Genomic DNA, 17,276 nt, shown 5'->3' with positions numbered 1-17,276 from the left:
GAGGATCTTTGGTAGTGGGTAAAACAGAAGTAACCCACATTTTTTATTATGCAAGGTATCTTGGGATTTAAGCTCGTTTCTTCTCCTACTTATGAATGCCAAATTGAGAACATCTCCAGTAATTGCCTCATGGCACCAAGGAGTCTAAAGGAGTCTGTTTTTGCTCTTCTGGTTTCTCTATCATACATGTTTTTCACATTTGCAGTATTTAATGGTAGCACAATGATTTGAGTAAACTAAGTAGATTTGAGAGGTTTTAGGGGTTATAGGAAACAGGTATATGTGTGATAAATGGTTTGGCATACACAGAAAGAACTCAAGATAAGGTAGGATATTCCTGGAGCCAGGTGCACCTGGGCTGGAATCACACGGCTCTGCCACTTACTAGCTTTGAGTCCTAGTAAGTCACTTTTCTGAGAAGATGGGAGTTTTAATTCTAATATCAGATTCTTGAAAGGAAAAATAAGGTACCGGAAACATTTAGGAAATTATTTGATGCTGATAAGTCTTTAGTAACTGGTGGCTTCTCTTTTCTGATAAACTTGAATGATCCTGGCAAGATTCTGTCCTCTCTTGAGCCATTCTTCTTGAGGCCTGCTTGTGTCCTTTAAACAAGTCATTGCCTTCTTGGACTTTGGAGGGTGAAAGAACTCCTTCATTTCTGTGTTCATGTTCTATCAAATTATGATTTCCTAAGTGACAAGAAACTACATTTGAGAACCTTGCTGGTGCATTAGAGAAATTATTTTATTTTTATTATTTATTTATTTATTTATTTTTTGAGACAGAGTCTCTCTCTGTTGTCCAGGCTGGAGTGCAATGGCGCGATCTTGGCTCACTGCAACCTCCGCCTCCCACGTTCAAGCGATTCTCCTGCCTCAGCCCCCCTGAGTAGCTGGGATTATAGGCATGCACCACCATTCCCGGCTAGTTTTTGTATTTTTAGTAGAGACGGGGTTTCGCCATGTTGGACCGGGCTGGTTTCAAACTCCTGACCTCAGGTGATCCACCCACCTCAGCCTCCCAGAGTGCTGGGATTACAGGCGTGAGCCACTGCACCTGGCCTGAGAAATTATTGAAGACTGCTTCCTTAAGCCATCACAAATAATGGATTGAGTCAGAACATATGGGTGTGTCCAAAGGAGGAGGCACCTGAGCTGTCTGCCACAATTACAATGGTCCCCACTGGGAAAAGGGCCCTTAGGGAGGAAAGGATCATACCTGCATATTCTGTACATGGGAGATCTTAATTTTTTTTTTCTTTTTCTTTTTCTTTCTTAGAGACAGAGTCTAGCTTTGTCACCCAGGCTGGAGTGCAAGGGAGCAATCATAGTTCACTGCAGCCTCAAACTCCTGGGCTCAATCAGTCCTCCCACCTCAGCCTCCTGAGTAGCTGTGACTACAGGCACACCACCAGGCCTGGCTAATTTTTTTTTTTTTTTTTTTTTTTTTTAATAGAGACAGGAACTTACTGTGTTGCCCAGGCTGGTCTCAAACTCCAGGGCTCCAGTGATCCTCCTGCTTCTGCCTCCCAAAGTGCTGGGATTATAGGCATGAGCCACCATGCCTGGCAATATTTATCATTTGGTAATTGATTACCTATATTCTGCTTGGAGCAGTGAAGAGCCATGAAACATCAGTTTCCTATTTGACCTCTCACATGTGTTGCAAGCCATGAACGATTCATGGTCCGGTCTGTTTTGAAAGCAACCCAGTACAACCTCAGTTGCAGGTTCTTCTTGATCTCATTGCAAACAGCTGAGCAAATGTAAACAACTAGGGCAGCCACTTGTCCCTAAACAACTGGCTGCCCTAGTTGGCTGCTAGTCAACAACTGATTCACTTAATAAGCACTAAGGTCCTATTGAGGAAAGAGTGTGGAGCAGACACATGTGGCCTAGTAGATGACAGATGATCCTTCTCTCCAAGGAGGCATCCAAATGTTGGAGGAACAAATGTGTTATTCAAACACCTGTCATACCTGGAAGAATAAGCACTGTATGAGGAGTCAGTGCAAATGGGGGGAAGCACAAAGGAAGCAGTCAATCCTAGCTGGGCGTGGGAGTGGGTGAACCTCTGTGGAAGAGACATTGACTTGGTCCTTGAAAGGTGAATTGGGAAGGAGACCATGCTAGGGTGAGGAACAGACACAGAAATAGCAAAGTGCATGCAGTGTTCAGGTGTAACTGGCTCGTCACACACATGGAATAAGATGGAGGTTAAAAACTAGGCATTAGTACAAATCCTGGCTCTGTGTCTTCTTAGCTGTCACCATAACTTATTTGATGCCTCCCCCTTTCAAATCTGCAACGCAGAGCTAATGACATGGAGATATGAGGATTAAAGGAGAGTGTATATAAAGGTCCAGCCTTACCCTAGGGGCTATACATAGATGTGCTCAAAACATCGTGATGGATGGGCCTGCTGGAAAATGACTAGGATAGGACCCTGATCAAGAGAGCGTTAAATTCTTTGTTAAGTATTTCACACTTTAGGCAACATTAAAGATCTTTGGGAAAGAACAGGGTATAATCTGATTTATCTTTTGAAAAGATGATTTTATTCAACCCAAGGAAATCAGTTTTTATGTTGATGGCCTCATTTGAAGGCCGAGCACAACTTCAAAGTAAGGCTGTTTTTCTATGCCAGAAATAAATGCTGTACCAAAATATCGATTGAATGTACTTTTCATGGACTTTTTTTTTCTTTAAGTTGAATGCTATATTATTTTGATAAAACTAAAGGCAGCTTTTTAGTTCTAATTGCCATTTGGTGATAATACTGCTGGCATCTATTAGACAAAATAAAACTGCGCAAAATTAGCTTCAGCATTGCAAAAGGGAAAGAAATGACTGTTGATCAGTTTTTCTTCTACTCTTGAATAGCTACTTATTTCTAAGCCTTGTCTGATAGCTAGTAGTATTCTGATCCATTTATAAGAAAATTCTATACTGCAAATCATCCAGTACATGTTTTTCCCTCCAGTATTTGTTCTACTATCAAAAATAAATGAAACCCTCACCCTCAGAAAAAAATGTAATTATAAGCCTTGCAGATGCTTTGGGAATGCACTTTGGGGCTCCAGTACCAAATGCTGTTTCCTGACTCAGTCTTACATAGCAACTTTTCAAAGGACATGAGCCAAGTTGTGACCATTATGTGGCTTTCTCTGGATGCCCTGGGAATGGGGATGGGGAAGTCGTGGTGCAGGTTCATGAGCTGGGTATGTTTGACCACATTCCCCCTATTAAACATAGGAATGCTGGTATAGTGTTCATCTTTGGGCAAGATGACATACCTAGCCTTTTAATAAGCAGGTTAAAGTATACCCACCTCTTTCCACTAAGATTATGATTATGATAAGACACATGGAAAATACAGTTAGAGTAGTGCTAATATCCAAAAGTTGAAAAAGGAGGGGAAAACATATAGGCTGATCACCAGATCTAACAGTTACTCTGAGTTTGATTCTGAATTTCCTAGCGTCCAAGGCAAAAAGGGAAACAATTATTGTTATCTGATAGATAACACTGCACACCCTTGTTATATTCACTTATTTATCTAGGAAGCTATATTTTAGGAGACAAGTTACTTTCCCTTTTGTGCAGGGTGCCTATAATGAACACAGCATGGCCTGATAGAGCTCGTTCAGGCTGGAGATGCCGAAAGACTCTGCAAGACAGGTGCTGGATTTGTAACTATCGTTTAGAAACTTACACTAAGTACAGGTCCCTTCTAAGAAGGCCCACCATGTGTGTTTTAGGGGTAAGTGAGGTGGTGAATGAATGTGATGGGAAATGTAGAAGACTGGGCCGCCAGGGCAGGGCAGTAGGCAGACCCTCTGCTCCCAGGCTTGGCCTCTTTTCTCTGCTCTCTGACTAAGGGCCTCGGAGACTCGTTTTTCCTGGGGGCAGTTCTCCCAGAGTAAACTCGATATTCCCACATCCCCTTCCTTGCTGGCTTCCCCTCTTCCTGGGGAGGTTTTACTGACAGACACTGCCAGAAACCTATGGGAATGAACAAGCATGGATGGGAAATTTTCCAGAACTGCCCCCAAAAGACCTTAAGTTTAGTGCCTAGCAGCTCTTGCTCACCCCTTCTCTCCTTCTGAGTTAGGAACTAAAAGCTTCAGTGGACATTTGTTCTGTGTTTAGTCCTAAAATTAGGCCTGGTTCTGCCAGACACGGTGGCTCACGCCTGTAATCCCAACACTTTGGGAGGTTAAGGCGAGAGGATTGCTTGAGCCCAGGAGTTCAAGGTTGCAGTGAGCTAGTGATTGCATCACTGCACTCCAGCCTGGGTGACAGAGTGAGAGACCTCTTTCTCTCTCTCTCTCTCTCTGTGTGTGTGTGTGTGTATATATATATATATATATTTAAATTTAAAAGGCATGGTTCTTAGTTCCCAGGCCTGGAGAGGTAAGGGGCAGATATTAAATAAATGTACACTTCCCTTTCCCAAACTTGCTCGTTTTCAAGGTACACAGGGTCCCCAGAGACTCCCTGCTCCTCTTAGAAGTTGCCTTTTTTGGGTGTTGCCTCACATCCCTCCACAGTTTCCTCCCCAGGGACTATGGCTGTCCTTGCCTTGCAATTGGTGCTCATGTAAGGTTGGTCTATTTTCATCACCGTAGCCTTCCCTTCTACTTTTCAAGGGACATTCATGCTGAATCTGGCCTTTCCTCCCCCTTTAATTCTTACGTAGATTTAGTACGTAGAAATCTTTACCGGGTCAGACTAATTTTGTAAAGGATTAGTTTGTATTTATTGGAAGTGTGATTTATAAGCTGTTTTGAAGAAAGATACATTTTTTAAGTGCATGCAACTCAGAGTAGATTACCACTGTCTCCTGGTAGAGGCTTAATGAGAAGATAATTATTTCTAATTACAGTATCAAGTGTTTGTGAGTGCTTGAGGATGCTTGAAGAATTTGTTTTTCAGAACCTTAAACACTGCCTAATCTCCTTTACACTATTAATTTGCAGTGTCTGGAGAAAGGATTGGGCCATGAAAGATATGTGTATTCTAGCCCCTGTTCCAAATGATCCCTAATTCTAGAGTGACGAGATTTTACTTTACCTGCTCTCAGGAAATAGAATTCTTCTTCTTCTTCTTTTTTTTTTTTTTCAGATGGAGCCTGTTGTCCAGGCTTGAATGCAGTGGCACCTTCTTGGCTCACTGCAACATCTGACTCCAGGGTCCACGTGATTCTCCTGCCTCAGCCTCCTGAGTAGCTGGGATTACAGGCACCCGCCACCATGCCTGGCTCTTTTTTTTTTTTTTTTTCTCTTTCTTTTGAGACAGAGTCTTGCTCTGTCACCCAGGCTGGAGTGCAGTGGTACGATCTCTGCTCACTGCAACCTCCACCTCTCAGGTTCAAGCGATTCTCCTGCCGCAGCCTTTCGATTAGCTGGGATTACAGGCATCTGCCACCATGCCTGACTAATTTTTCTGTTTTTATTAGAGACGGGGTTTCGCCATGTTGGCCAGGCTAGTCTCGAACTCCTGAGCTCAGGCGATCTGCCCACCTCAGCCTCCCAAAGTGTTGGGATTACAGGCATGAGCCACCGCGCCTGGCCGAAGATAATTATTTCTAATTACAGTATCAGGTGTTTGTGAGTGCTTGAGGATGCTTGAAGAATTTGTTTTTGAGACTCTTAAACACTGCCTAATCTCCTTTACACTATTAATTTGCAGTGTCTGGAGAAAGGATTGGGCCATCAAAGATATGTGTATTCTAGCTCCTGTTCCAAATGATCCCTAATTCCAGAGTAATGAGATTTTACTTTACCTGCTCTCAGGAAATAGAATTTTTTTTTTTTTTTTTTTTTTTTTTTTGAGATGGAGCCTGTTGTCCAGGCTTGAATGCAGTGGCGCAATCTTGGCTCACTGCAGCCTCTGCCTCCGGGGTCCAAGTGATTCTCCTGCCTCAGCCTCCCAAGTAGCTGGGATTACAGGCGCCTGCCACCACGCCCGGCTCATTTTTTTTGCATTTTTAGTAGAGACAGGGTTTCACCGTGTTGGCCAGGCTGGTCTCGAACTCGTGACCTCAAGTGATCCACCCGCCTCAGCCTCCCAAAGTACTTAGATTACAAGTGTGAGCCACAGCGCCTGGCAGGAAATAGAATTCTTGAGGCTACAGAATTTCTTTTGTCAGTGATGCCAAGAGAGGAAGAAGGGGGGATGTGAGGAATAAAACCTTTATGGCAAAACTATTGACTCAGTTCCCGCGCTGAACACGGTGCACTTACTTAAAGTTCAGAGTGTGCTATTGTCAGACCTGAACTATGAAAGGAAATGTTCCTTGTCTAAACAAATTAGAACAAACACTGTGCTAAGACACTCTCCTAATAAAATGTCCTTCTGGATACCATATGAAGGTCCTTAAGATTTTTCCTCTCCAGCACGCAGTGGGGGAAAGTGCAGCTTTCTTCTAGCAAATGTAGGTATCGAATATTCTGTGTAGGTGTCCCATGAAGGTATTAATATGTTTCTAGTAACAGATGACAAGGAGCCTTATCCAGCCTCTGGAGTTATTTTTCCAGTATAGGTTAGCTCTGTTAGCAAGGATGCTGGGATCCGGTGGTTCAGTTAGCTTCCCTGGGTTCCCTGTTCACTGACTCTGGCTAGACATTTTGTAAATGCATGTCAAGTGTGACCCCAGGATAGCAAGAGGGAGATGGGCTAGGGGTATCTCTCATATATGTATATTTATTTATTTAGAGACAGGGTCTCCCTCTGTTGCCCATGCTGCCAGGCTGGAGTGCAGTGGTGCGATTCATGCTCACTGCAACCTCCACCTCCCAGGCTCCTGACCCTCCTGCCTCAGCCTCCCGAGTAGTCAGGATTACAAGTGCATGACACCATGCCTGGCTAATTTTAGGTTTGTTTGGTTTTTTTTGGTAGAGACAGGGTTTCACCATGTTGCCCAGGCTGGTTTCGAACTCCTGGGCTACAGCAATCTCCCCTCCCAAAGTGCTGAGATTACAGGTGTGAGCCATGGCACCCAGCCACTGTATCTTTTATATATATATATATATATATATATTTTTTTTTTCCTATGAGGAAACACCAATTTTAATTTAAAGAAAAAAAAATCAGAAATTGTCTGTAAGGATAACAGAGCAAAACAAGTCCTGAAAAAGAGCTCTGCATCTTGGTGGTCATATTTATTGAAGAGCTTTAGAAAAATTAAAATGCCATGTAGCTTAAGAAGTTGTGAATTATCTGCAAATAAATTCATTTCAGGAGTGGGAGAATCCCCAGAATTATTTCTTAATATCAGAACGTATGCAGGTTTCTCTTTTGAATGTCTTGTACATTTAGAAAGGCTACTGTACAAAGTCTCCTATTTTCCATACAGGACAAATTGTTTCAGCCAACTGTCAATGGAGGGGCAACCAGCACGACCATCTCCCAGGACAAACAGCATTGGAATATTCTGTTTCCTTGATTTATATATCTCTTCGTATGTTTCTTCATCAATTTCTATAGTAGTCGCGGTTTCTTCCTCATCTCCCAAGATCATATTTAAATGTTGATCATAAGCACGTGATCTGCCTTGAAGCTCTCGGTCATTTCTCATTTTCACATAAACTCGCTCATCTAGGCTGAGCCCGATAACATCCAAGGGCTCCTCTCCAGTGTTGGTAGTTTGTTGCGGGTCCGCGTCGTTTCAGACCCAGCGGCGTCTCCCGCGTATCGCGAGAACACACGAGCAACTCCAGTCTCTCGAAGCGTGAGGACACAACCCCGCTTGTTTCTGATAGAAAAGCTCCTGTTCTTCTGGGAGAACACACAAAGGTACCCCTCTGTGGGGCCATGCTGAGCAGTACATCGGTCTCCCAGCTGTATCAGCCAGCACAGAGAAGGGCACTCTCCCTTCTCTCCAGGCAGATCCAGGGCTTATCTGCTGTTTGCCTTTTCCTACATGGGCAGGTATGAACCCCTCACTTGCTAGGCCCTTAGGGACAGGGCTTCTTTCTCCAGAGGTCCTTCATCTTTTATTTTTATCTTCTGTTTTTATCTCATTCTTTCTCTTCTCTTAGTGATTGTAAATGCGTAGGCATTGTTCCAATACAAGCAGTAAGCTTTTTTATCTTCATAAAGTTATTTGGCCCAAATCACTGTTTATATTTTAGAATATGCAGCAAAGTGGATCACTTGAAGCCAGGAGTTCAAGACCAGCCTGGCCAACATGGTGAAACCCCATCTCTTCTAAAAAAAAAAAAAAAAAAAAAAATTAGCAGGGCGTGGTGGCACTCACCTGTAATCCCAGCTTCTCGGGAGGCTGAGACAGGGGAATCGCTTGAACATCGGAGGTTGCAGTGAGCGGAGATCGCGACACTGCACTCCAGCCTGGGCGACAGAGAGAGACTGTCTCAAAAAAAAAAAAAATAGATTTTATAGACTATATCAGACCTGATTGATGTGGCTCCAGGAAGCCACACCAGAGCTGTGGACACAAAGTTACAGCCACGATTATTTCAAGTTCAGCCTGAGGGAGAATTTTCTGACAGAGTAGTCTAAACCAAGCCCAGATTATCCATGCAATGGATGACCATGTTAAGGGCATTGCAGAGGTTCTCGCAGGATCTGGGGCTGAGCTGGTACAGATCTTGCTAAGTCTTGCATATTTCATAAACCTGAGTTGAGCCCCACCTAAGCTATTTATTATTCATGGGCTTCAAGAAACATACCCTTTACAAGTCTCGGTTTTCTCATAAACGGGTTGGTGTGAAGAATATATGAATGCATTAAAAAATCTTTAGCACAGTGCCTGACTCACAATAAAAGTATTCAGTCGTTTTTAGGCAGGTAGGAGACAGACAGCCAGAATTTCCAGCCTGGCTCTGCCGGTTACTGGCTGTGTGCCCCAGGCAATTTACTTAACTTCTCTGTGACTAGTTTATAAAATAGTAATAATAGTAGAACCTACCTCAGAGAGTTTTTAACAATTAAGAAAGTTACTACACATGTCACTAACATGATATTTTATCTCCTGGGCATGTAATAGGATTATAATCCCCTGTCCCCTAGAAGTTAGGTAGGGTCAGTGTAGTGAGTTCTCTGTCCAGACGGTAGAGGCCCCACCGTAACCTGGGTCCCCCCACTGACTCACAGCCAACTTTTTAGCATTTGCATGGAATAAGCCTTTCTTTTATAGCCACTGAGATTTTGACATTAATACGATGGCAAAGCCTAGCACATTCTGGGTGGCATATCATAGGAGCAGCCTAGACCAGGGGTTTCCAATCTTTTGGCATCCCTGAGCTACGTTGGAATAAGAAGAACTGTCTTGGGCCACACATAAAATACACTAACACTAACAATAGCTGATGAGCTTAAAAAAAAAAAAAAAAAACCTCATACTGGCCAGGTGTGGTGGCTCGTGCCTGTAATCCTAGCACTTTGGGAGGCCGATGCGGGCGGATCACCTGAGGTCAGGAGTTGGAGACCAGCCTGGCCAACGTTGTGAGACTCCATCTCTACTAAAAATACAAAAATTAGCTGGGTGTGGTGGCATTTGCCTTAGTTCCAGCTACTCAGGAGGCTGAGGCAGGAGAATCACTTGAACCCAGGAGGCGGAGGTTGCAGTGAGCCGAGATTGGGCCACTACACTCCAACCTGAGTGACAGAGTGAGACTGTCTCAAAAAAAAAAAAAAAAACTCATACTGATTTAAGAAAGTTTAGAATTTGTATTGGGCTGCGTTCAAAGCCATGCTGGGCCATGGATTGGACAAGATTGGCCTAGACTCTAGACCTGAAATAGACTTCAACTAAAATGATTAATAGTAAAAAATGTCAGTGATACTGACTTATATACCAAGGCCATGAAGACTTGTAAAAGCCTTCAAGTATTGAACATGCAGGTCCTTGTGGACCTATGCACAAATCTTCACTCACATGTACTTGGAAATACCTGTTGCCTTGGAAATGCCAGCCCATTTGAAGGATCTGACCCTTTTCTTGTAATGCCTGAGGCTCAAACAGCCTTTCTTTAAGCAAAGGTTCATTGTATTCAGCCTTGAGACTAAGCAGGCAGTTGTCATCTGTCACATTGTTCTGATAGCTCTGCATCCCTACACATTCTGGCTACTCTGTGGCCTCCAGAACCTCAGAGGACTCCTGCCTCAGCCCCTGTCATTCCAGGGTCCACAGGAGCCCTAGATTCTGGTTCTCTTTGCTGAGGGGTGGGAGATGTGCCTCTGTGTTGGTACCCTTCCTTTTTGGTTCATCTCCCTCTGGAGCTTTAGCGGGTTAATACAGAGTGTGCTGGGAGACAGCCTTCCGTGAATCCTGCACGGTGTGTCCAAGCCGCACTGGTGATGACTGAGTTGCTGTGCCTGTGTCCGGTGAGTAAGGTGAGCTAACTTGGTGTGTTGTACTGGAGGCCTGGTTCATTGCAGAGGTGGTGCAGGGTTAGATTTTGACGTCTGTCCGGGACTCAGGCTTTTCCTCAGCCTTTGTTCCAGAGCACTGGGGTGACAGTGGAAATGTCTCCACTGCCGGAAAGAAAACACAATGAGGAATGGCGTTTCAGTAGGCGGATCTGCCTTTCATCTAAAGTAATAACAGCCAAGTATTCTGGAAGAATTGAAAGAGGCTAGTAGTCATTCTTAAAAGCAAAATCTTTTCTGCCAAAACAGTAGTACATTTTATTTTTAAAAAACTTGAAAATACAAAAGATGACCCCCCATAACCCCACGGTGCAAAGGTCAGCATTGTTAACACTCTGGAGTTTGTTTAACTTTCAGTTTTTACATACATTTTTAAATGAAATTGAATTTAGGTACATTTTAGAATGAAATTGGAATGATAACAGTAACAAACATTTGTTGAAACCATTCAGTGTGCCAGGAGGTCACACTTGAAGAGGTGAACACTTTACATACATTTTCTCATTTATTCCTCACAACTCTTTGAAGAATCATTATCTCCATTTTCAGAAGTGAAACTGAGACACAGAGAGGCTAAGTCATTTTTCCAAGGTCCTATAGCTCTTAAGAGTGGTGCCAAGATGGAAACCAAAGCAGTCTGTTTCCAGAGCCCTTGGTCTTTTTATGATGCAGTACTGTCTCACAGTAATGATAGCTTGGATTACATTTGATGGAGTTGTGCAGTATTAGTTCTGAATTGTCTGGTTCTGTCTCCTTGTTCTATAGATTCAGAAATGGAAGCCCATAGAGGTGACTCAATTTACCCAAGAACACATACATAGTAAATGTCAGCGCCCAAACAGGAACACAGTGTCCTGATCCACATGGTGTACACTGATTCTAGACAACCAGAACCCTGCATCCTAACCCTGAAACCAAGCTGCACTGTATACTGTATTGTATAGGGTCAGTGCCAAGTCTGGATTAAATGAAGGGTGGAGGACTCTGACAGCTTTCTTCTGGCACACACACGTAATTTCAGTTTGTGTTCAGGGAATTTACAGGCATCTAACAATGATAGGTACAGCTGTCTCTCAATTATCCCATGCAGTGCTAGGGTTATAAAAGGGCAAAAGGAGCAGCCTAGTAATAGTTCCAACTTTATACCCTCATCAAACATTTTTAACTGAGATTTGCTGACAAGCAGGTAAGATTGATTGATTTGGGGCTTTAAATGCTGTTGCTTTCTCCAACCTGGACTCTTGAGAACATGCCAAGCATTGTTAAATCATAAAGTAAGCCAAAAGTCATTTGGCCATCTGTGCATAAACATTCCTTTGCATACAAGGCTGTCCTGTAACGAGAGGTCTGTGAGAGCATGAGACTTTGCCTTGAGACTCAGAGTTGGATGACCAGCCCTGGTGCAGTTGAGAATTAAAGGAGTAAGAACAGGTGTTTATTTACTGCTCGGTTTGGTAAGGTAAAGTATGAAAACCTTTCTACCTCTAGATGTTGTTGTGGACTTCTCAATAGAGAATGCCAACCGGATTTTAAATAACTTCATCTTGTCTTATCTGTGAGCTCCAGGAGGGCAAAACCAAGTTCTTATGAAACTCACAAACAGTGCTGAGTGAAAAATGACAAGAAGAATACATGTATACAACAGGCGAAACTAATGTATACGGTTTGAAGTGAGGATCATGGTTGCCCTTGGAGGTGGAGGTGATGTCATTGTGATTGAAGGAGGGCACAAGGGAGGCTTCTGTTCTATTTCTTTAACTGGCTGCTGGTCACACAATGTGTTCAGCTTGTAAAAATTCATCGAGTACTTATTTCACTTTGTACTTATTAAATGTGCTCTTTTCTGAGTATAAATTGTGCTTCAGTTAAAGTTTAAAAGTCCTTATTTGTATTTGTGTATCTTGTTGCACATTGATACTCGGAAAAAAATCTCTGTTTAGTTGAATCAGTTTCAAATGGTGCCGGATTTATTATCCAGGTATTGGGAAACCATCTTCACCTGGAAATGTCAGGGCTATGCGAGCAAAACTGCTGAGGTGATTTTTTGGCTCAATGGAAATGTGTCTTAAATGATTCCAGGGCGGACTCCTTGGAATAAAGAATGATGGCAGTTTGGTTCAGTAGACAAACATTTATTGACAGCCTCCTAGGGAAGTGCTAGAACTTCAAGTTGGGTACAGCTATGACATCATGCCTCCCCCAAGGAGCTTGCAGTCTGCAGGGGGTTAAAGTGCATGGGTGGTGATCAAAGGAGGAGTCAGGAAGTGCCACAAGACAACACAGAGCAACAGGCGTGTCACAGAATGCAGAGGGGGCGTTCCACTGGGATTGGGAAAAGCTTCATGGCAGAAGGGGCATTTGAAATGGGTTTTTTTGTTTGTTTGTTTGTTTGTTTGAGACTGTCACTCAGGCTGGAGTGCAATGGCTCACTGCAACCTCCACCTCCCGGCTTCAAGCAGTTCTCCTGCCTCAGCCTCCCGGGTAGCTGGGACTACAGGCTCGTGCCAGCATGCCTGGCTAATTTTTTTGTATTTTTAGTAGAGACAGGGTTTCACCGTATTAGCCAGGATGGTCTCAATCTCCTGACCTTGTGATTCACCCGCCTCAGCCTCCCAAAGTGCTGAGATTACAGGCGTGAGCCACTGCGCCTGGCCCTTGAAATGGGTTTTAAAGAATATGTAGGATTTTGATAAGCATAAGTAAATGGGTGGCAGGTATTGTGAGTATCATGCATATGAGAAAATCCATAGAAAATTCATATACATTCTGGAAATTTAGGTTGTAAGATATTCATAATGTGTCCTTCAGGTGAGGTGACACCTGAAAGGTGGGCTAGGGCCTTATAGCCCTATAAGGTCCTTCCTAATGCCTGCTAAATGAAATGATATGCCAGGTTATATTATTTCATTCAGTAGCCATTAGGAAGCCTAAGGAAGTTTCTAAGACATAGAGTAGCATGATCAGATATAATATCTCCAGTAAAATCAAATTTTTAGCCTCAGTGATTGTACAGTTACCATTAATTACCCATCTGCCAAAAATAAACATTTTCTAAGTTTCATGTATTCTCTGTTGCTATAATTTGAACCTGTTCCTGTTTGGGTCCGCTAATGAGCCACAGGTACATAGATTACTTGAGCTTCCTGTGGTGGACCCTTCAGGACTTAAAGATTGTTGTATACCTTCTTTATTCCCTATCCCCATCCTTCCCTCTTGACCAGGTGAAGTCACAACTTTTTTATCCTTTTTTCATATATCCTGTTTTCTAGTCTTGTAGTGATTGGGCATTTATTTCCCTCCAGCTTTTCCTATATGGTGCTCCTCTGCCAGATAAAGCAACCAGTGTCTCTCATTCATGACAAAATTGTGCATTGGAAGAGACGGGCTAAGAGCTAATGCTAATGAATGTTTGTAAGTTGTGGAGGAGGTCTGACCCGCCCGTCTAGGATGGTGTCCTACTGTGCTGTTGTGCTCCCTCCTCTGGAATAAAGCACTGGGCAGGATTTATTACGTGGTGAAGTGTTAATACCCATTGTTGGATATGGTCCATATTCAAGTCTGGATCACCCAGTGCATTAGTCTGTTTTCACATTGCTATAAAGAAATACGTGAATCCTGATAATTTATAAGAAAAGAAGTTTAATTGGCTCACAGTTCTGCAGGCTGTACAGGAAGCATGGCTTCATCTGGTTCTGGGGAGGCTGCAGGGAGCTTTTACTCATGGTGGAAGGCAGAGCGGGAGCAGGCACTTCCCATGGTGAAAGCAGGAGGATACCTGCAAGAGAGGGAGGTGCTACACACTTTTAAACAACCAAATCTCAGGAGGACTCACTACCATGAGAACAGCAGCAGAGGGATGATGCTAAACCATTCTTGAGAAGTCCGCCCTCATGATTCAATCACCTCCCACCAGGCCCCACCTCCAACATTGGGGATTACAATTGAACATGAGATTTGGATAGGGACACAGATCCAAACCATATCACTTAGTGGGAGATTCATTAATATTTTACTAATTTTGTTGCTATCAGCCCACTAATTCCTTAAAAAAAAGGTAACATGCTGAATATTGTCTTGCTTCTCATTTGATTTCTATTAGGACTGTATATCAAGTCATTAATCTAATCAAAGGGATATTGACAAATGAGATGCTTCAGTTTGGATCTTAAGACTTGTTTGTAGATTGTGTTTGAACTCTACAAAGAGCTGTTTTTCATCCTCCAGAGACATCAACAATGGAGTGACCTGACATGGAAAGAGGGTTACTGTTAGGATGACTTGGATTCAAATCCTGGCCTTAACCCTTGGTTTCTACATGTTTATGAATCTAGCATGTTCTTTGTCTGGCATGGTAGTGAAGTGAGACAACCCATGAGAGACATCCATAGACCCTGGGATATGGTCTACTTCTGCCTTTTCCTTTTAGAGCACAAACTTGCCACCCCCTTCACCAGGAAACTCAATGCTACCTTGCAGTTCTTTTCCCTAAATGGCCCTTGAGTGAGAAAACTATTTTATGTGGTCTTAGTTTTCTCATTATTTTATTTATTTATTTTTTGAGACAGAGTCTCACTCTGTTGCCCAGTCTAGATAGAGTACAGTGGTGTGATCTCGGCTCACTGCAACCTCCACCTTCCGGGTTCAAGTGATTCTCCTGCCTCAGCCTCCCGAGTAGCTGGGATTACAGGTGCCCACCACCATGCCCAACTAATTTTGTATTTTTAGTAGAGATGGAGTTTCACCATGTTAGCCATGCTGGTCTCAAACTCCCGACCTCAAGTGATCCACCTGCCTGGGCCTCCCAAAGTGCTGGGATTATAGGTGTGAGCCACCTCACCCAGCACGCCCCCCCCCCCCAGCCTTTTTTTTAAAATATCACTGTGGTGTGGTTTGGGGTTGTTTCCATGTCTAAATACTGTTGTATTACCCAATTATTAAAGTTAATCTTGTACCATATTATTCAATCACATCTATTTAATGATTCCATTAAGAAAATAATGTTCTTGTTTGATGGATGTACCTGCTTGTATCTTTTTCCCTATTTTTCCCCATGTTTCTCTTTTAAAAAAAAAAAAAAAAAAAAAAAAAGGATTCTCCTTCTATTGAGTGAATTCTGAGTTGGATGCGTTCCCCATAGTGGTGAAGTTCCCAGTGAATGTGGTGTGGCAGGCATTCCAGTTACCTGGGCACTTTGGGAGACCAGGACTGACTGGTGACCTCATTCTATGTTGCGTTTTCTACCCTGGGAGCCAGGTTACAGTCTCATCACACAAAAAAAGTGGATACGCTGAGAGATCCGAATCTCACAGCTACTTAGTGTAGATGGATGCAGGAAGGAGCCAGGCTGCCCCTATGTTCAACTGGAGGAGACAGCAGGGGGATTTTATCCCGTGACACTTGTAGTTCGAAAAACTGGGACTTAAGCTATGTGTCTTGTATGTGCACAGATTCTATCACAGTAATTATCTCTTTGACTTCAAATTTTAATGTGCTTCTTTCCTGTCTCTTTCAGGTAGAACGTCATGACATGAATACCTTAAGCCTGCCCCTGAACATACGCCGAGGGGGGTCAGACACGAACCTCAACTTTGATGTACCGGATGGCATCCTGGACTTCCACAAGGTCAAACTCACTGCAGACAGCCTGAAGCAAAAAATTCTAAAGGTAACAGAGCAGATAAAAATTGAGCAAACATCGCGCGATGGGAATGTTGCGGAGTATCTGAAACTAGTGAACAGCGCGGACAAGCAGCAGGCGGGACGTATCAAGCAAGTCTTTGAGAAGAAGAATCAGAAATCAGCTCACTCCATCGCCCAGCTGCAGAAGAAGTTAGAGCAGTATCATCGAAAGCTCAGAGAGATCGAGCAGAATGGAGCCTCCAGGAGCTCAAAGGACATTTCCAAAGACCACCTGAAGGATATACATCGATCTTTGAAAGATGCCCACGTGAAATCTCGAACTGCCCCCCATTGCATGGAGAGCAGCAAATCGGGCATGCCAGGGGTCTCGCTTACTCCACCTGTGTTTGTTTTCAATAAGTCCAGAGAGTTTGCCAACCTGATCCGGAATAAGTTTGGCAGCGCCGACAACATTGCTCACTTGAAAAATTCCTTAGAGGAGTTTAGGCCAGAGGCAAGTGCCAGGGCCTACGGGGGCAGCGCTACCATCGTGAACAAACCCAAGTATGGCAGTGATGATGAATGTTCGAGTGGCACGTCAGGCTCGGCCGACAGTAACGGAAACCAGTCGTTTGGGGCTGGTGGAGCCAGCACGCTGGACAGCCAGGGGAAGCTTGCCGTAATCCTGGAGGAACTGAGGGAGATCAAGGATACCCAAGTTCAGCTGGCTGAGGACATCGAGGCACTGAAGATGCAGTTTAAGAGAGAATATGGTTTTATTTCTCAGACCCTGCAAGAGGAAAGATACAGGTATTTCAAAGTATTCCATTGGCATATTTTTTAATTTTTAATTTTAGTGGATACATGATAGGTGTGGCATTCTTTTAAAAGGATGAGTTACTGCAGAGAGATTGTCTGCTTGAAATGAGAATGCCTTATGGTTACATTTTCAATAAATATGGATATGGATTAAAAGGCGTTTAGCAATCAATACATCCCTAATGTATTGATGCATCCCTCATCCAAAAATCTGAAATCCAGAATGTTCCCAAATCTGAAACTTTTGGAGTGTCAGCACAATGCCACAACTGGAAAATTCCACAAATAAATACTTAACACAAACTTGAGGCACAAAATTATTTAAAATATGGTACACTTTTACCTTCAAGCTATGTGTATATGGTGCATAGGAAACAAATGAATTTTGTCTTTAGACTTGGGTCCCATTTTTGAGGTATCTCCATATATATGCAAATA

General features: G+C 43.2%; 1 protein-coding gene and 1 pseudogene across 7 annotated transcripts in view; one reads left to right on the top strand and one right to left on the bottom strand.

Annotated features, from left to right (window-relative positions):
* TMCC3 (transmembrane and coiled-coil domain family 3) overlaps window positions 1–17,276 on the top strand; it is a 306,024-nt gene that overhangs the window by 274,745 nt on the left and 14,003 nt on the right. For 4 of the 7 annotated variants that reach the window (XM_054443395.2, XM_063646579.1, XM_054443394.1 and 1 more), the window contains exon 2: window positions 15,913–16,829. In XM_054443395.2, the coding sequence (XP_054299370.1) occupies window positions 15,913–16,829 (917 nt within the window). Of the gene's footprint in view, window positions 1–7,710; window positions 7,938–11,745; window positions 11,860–15,912; window positions 16,830–17,276 lie in introns of those variants that run through there. The other 3 variants (XM_054443393.1, XM_054443398.1, XM_054443396.2) reach the window with 2 other exon arrangements.
* On the bottom strand, window positions 7,374–7,674 carry LOC129009815 (U6 snRNA-associated Sm-like protein LSm3; annotated as a pseudogene).

This window comes from Pongo pygmaeus, chromosome 10, assembly GCF_028885625.2.
Source record: "Pongo pygmaeus isolate AG05252 chromosome 10, NHGRI_mPonPyg2-v2.0_pri, whole genome shotgun sequence".
Classification (NCBI taxonomy): Eukaryota; Metazoa; Chordata; class Mammalia; order Primates; family Hominidae; genus Pongo; species Pongo pygmaeus.
The sequence above is the reverse complement of the archived record's forward strand: the minus strand, read 5'-3'. Positions and strand labels throughout refer to the sequence as shown.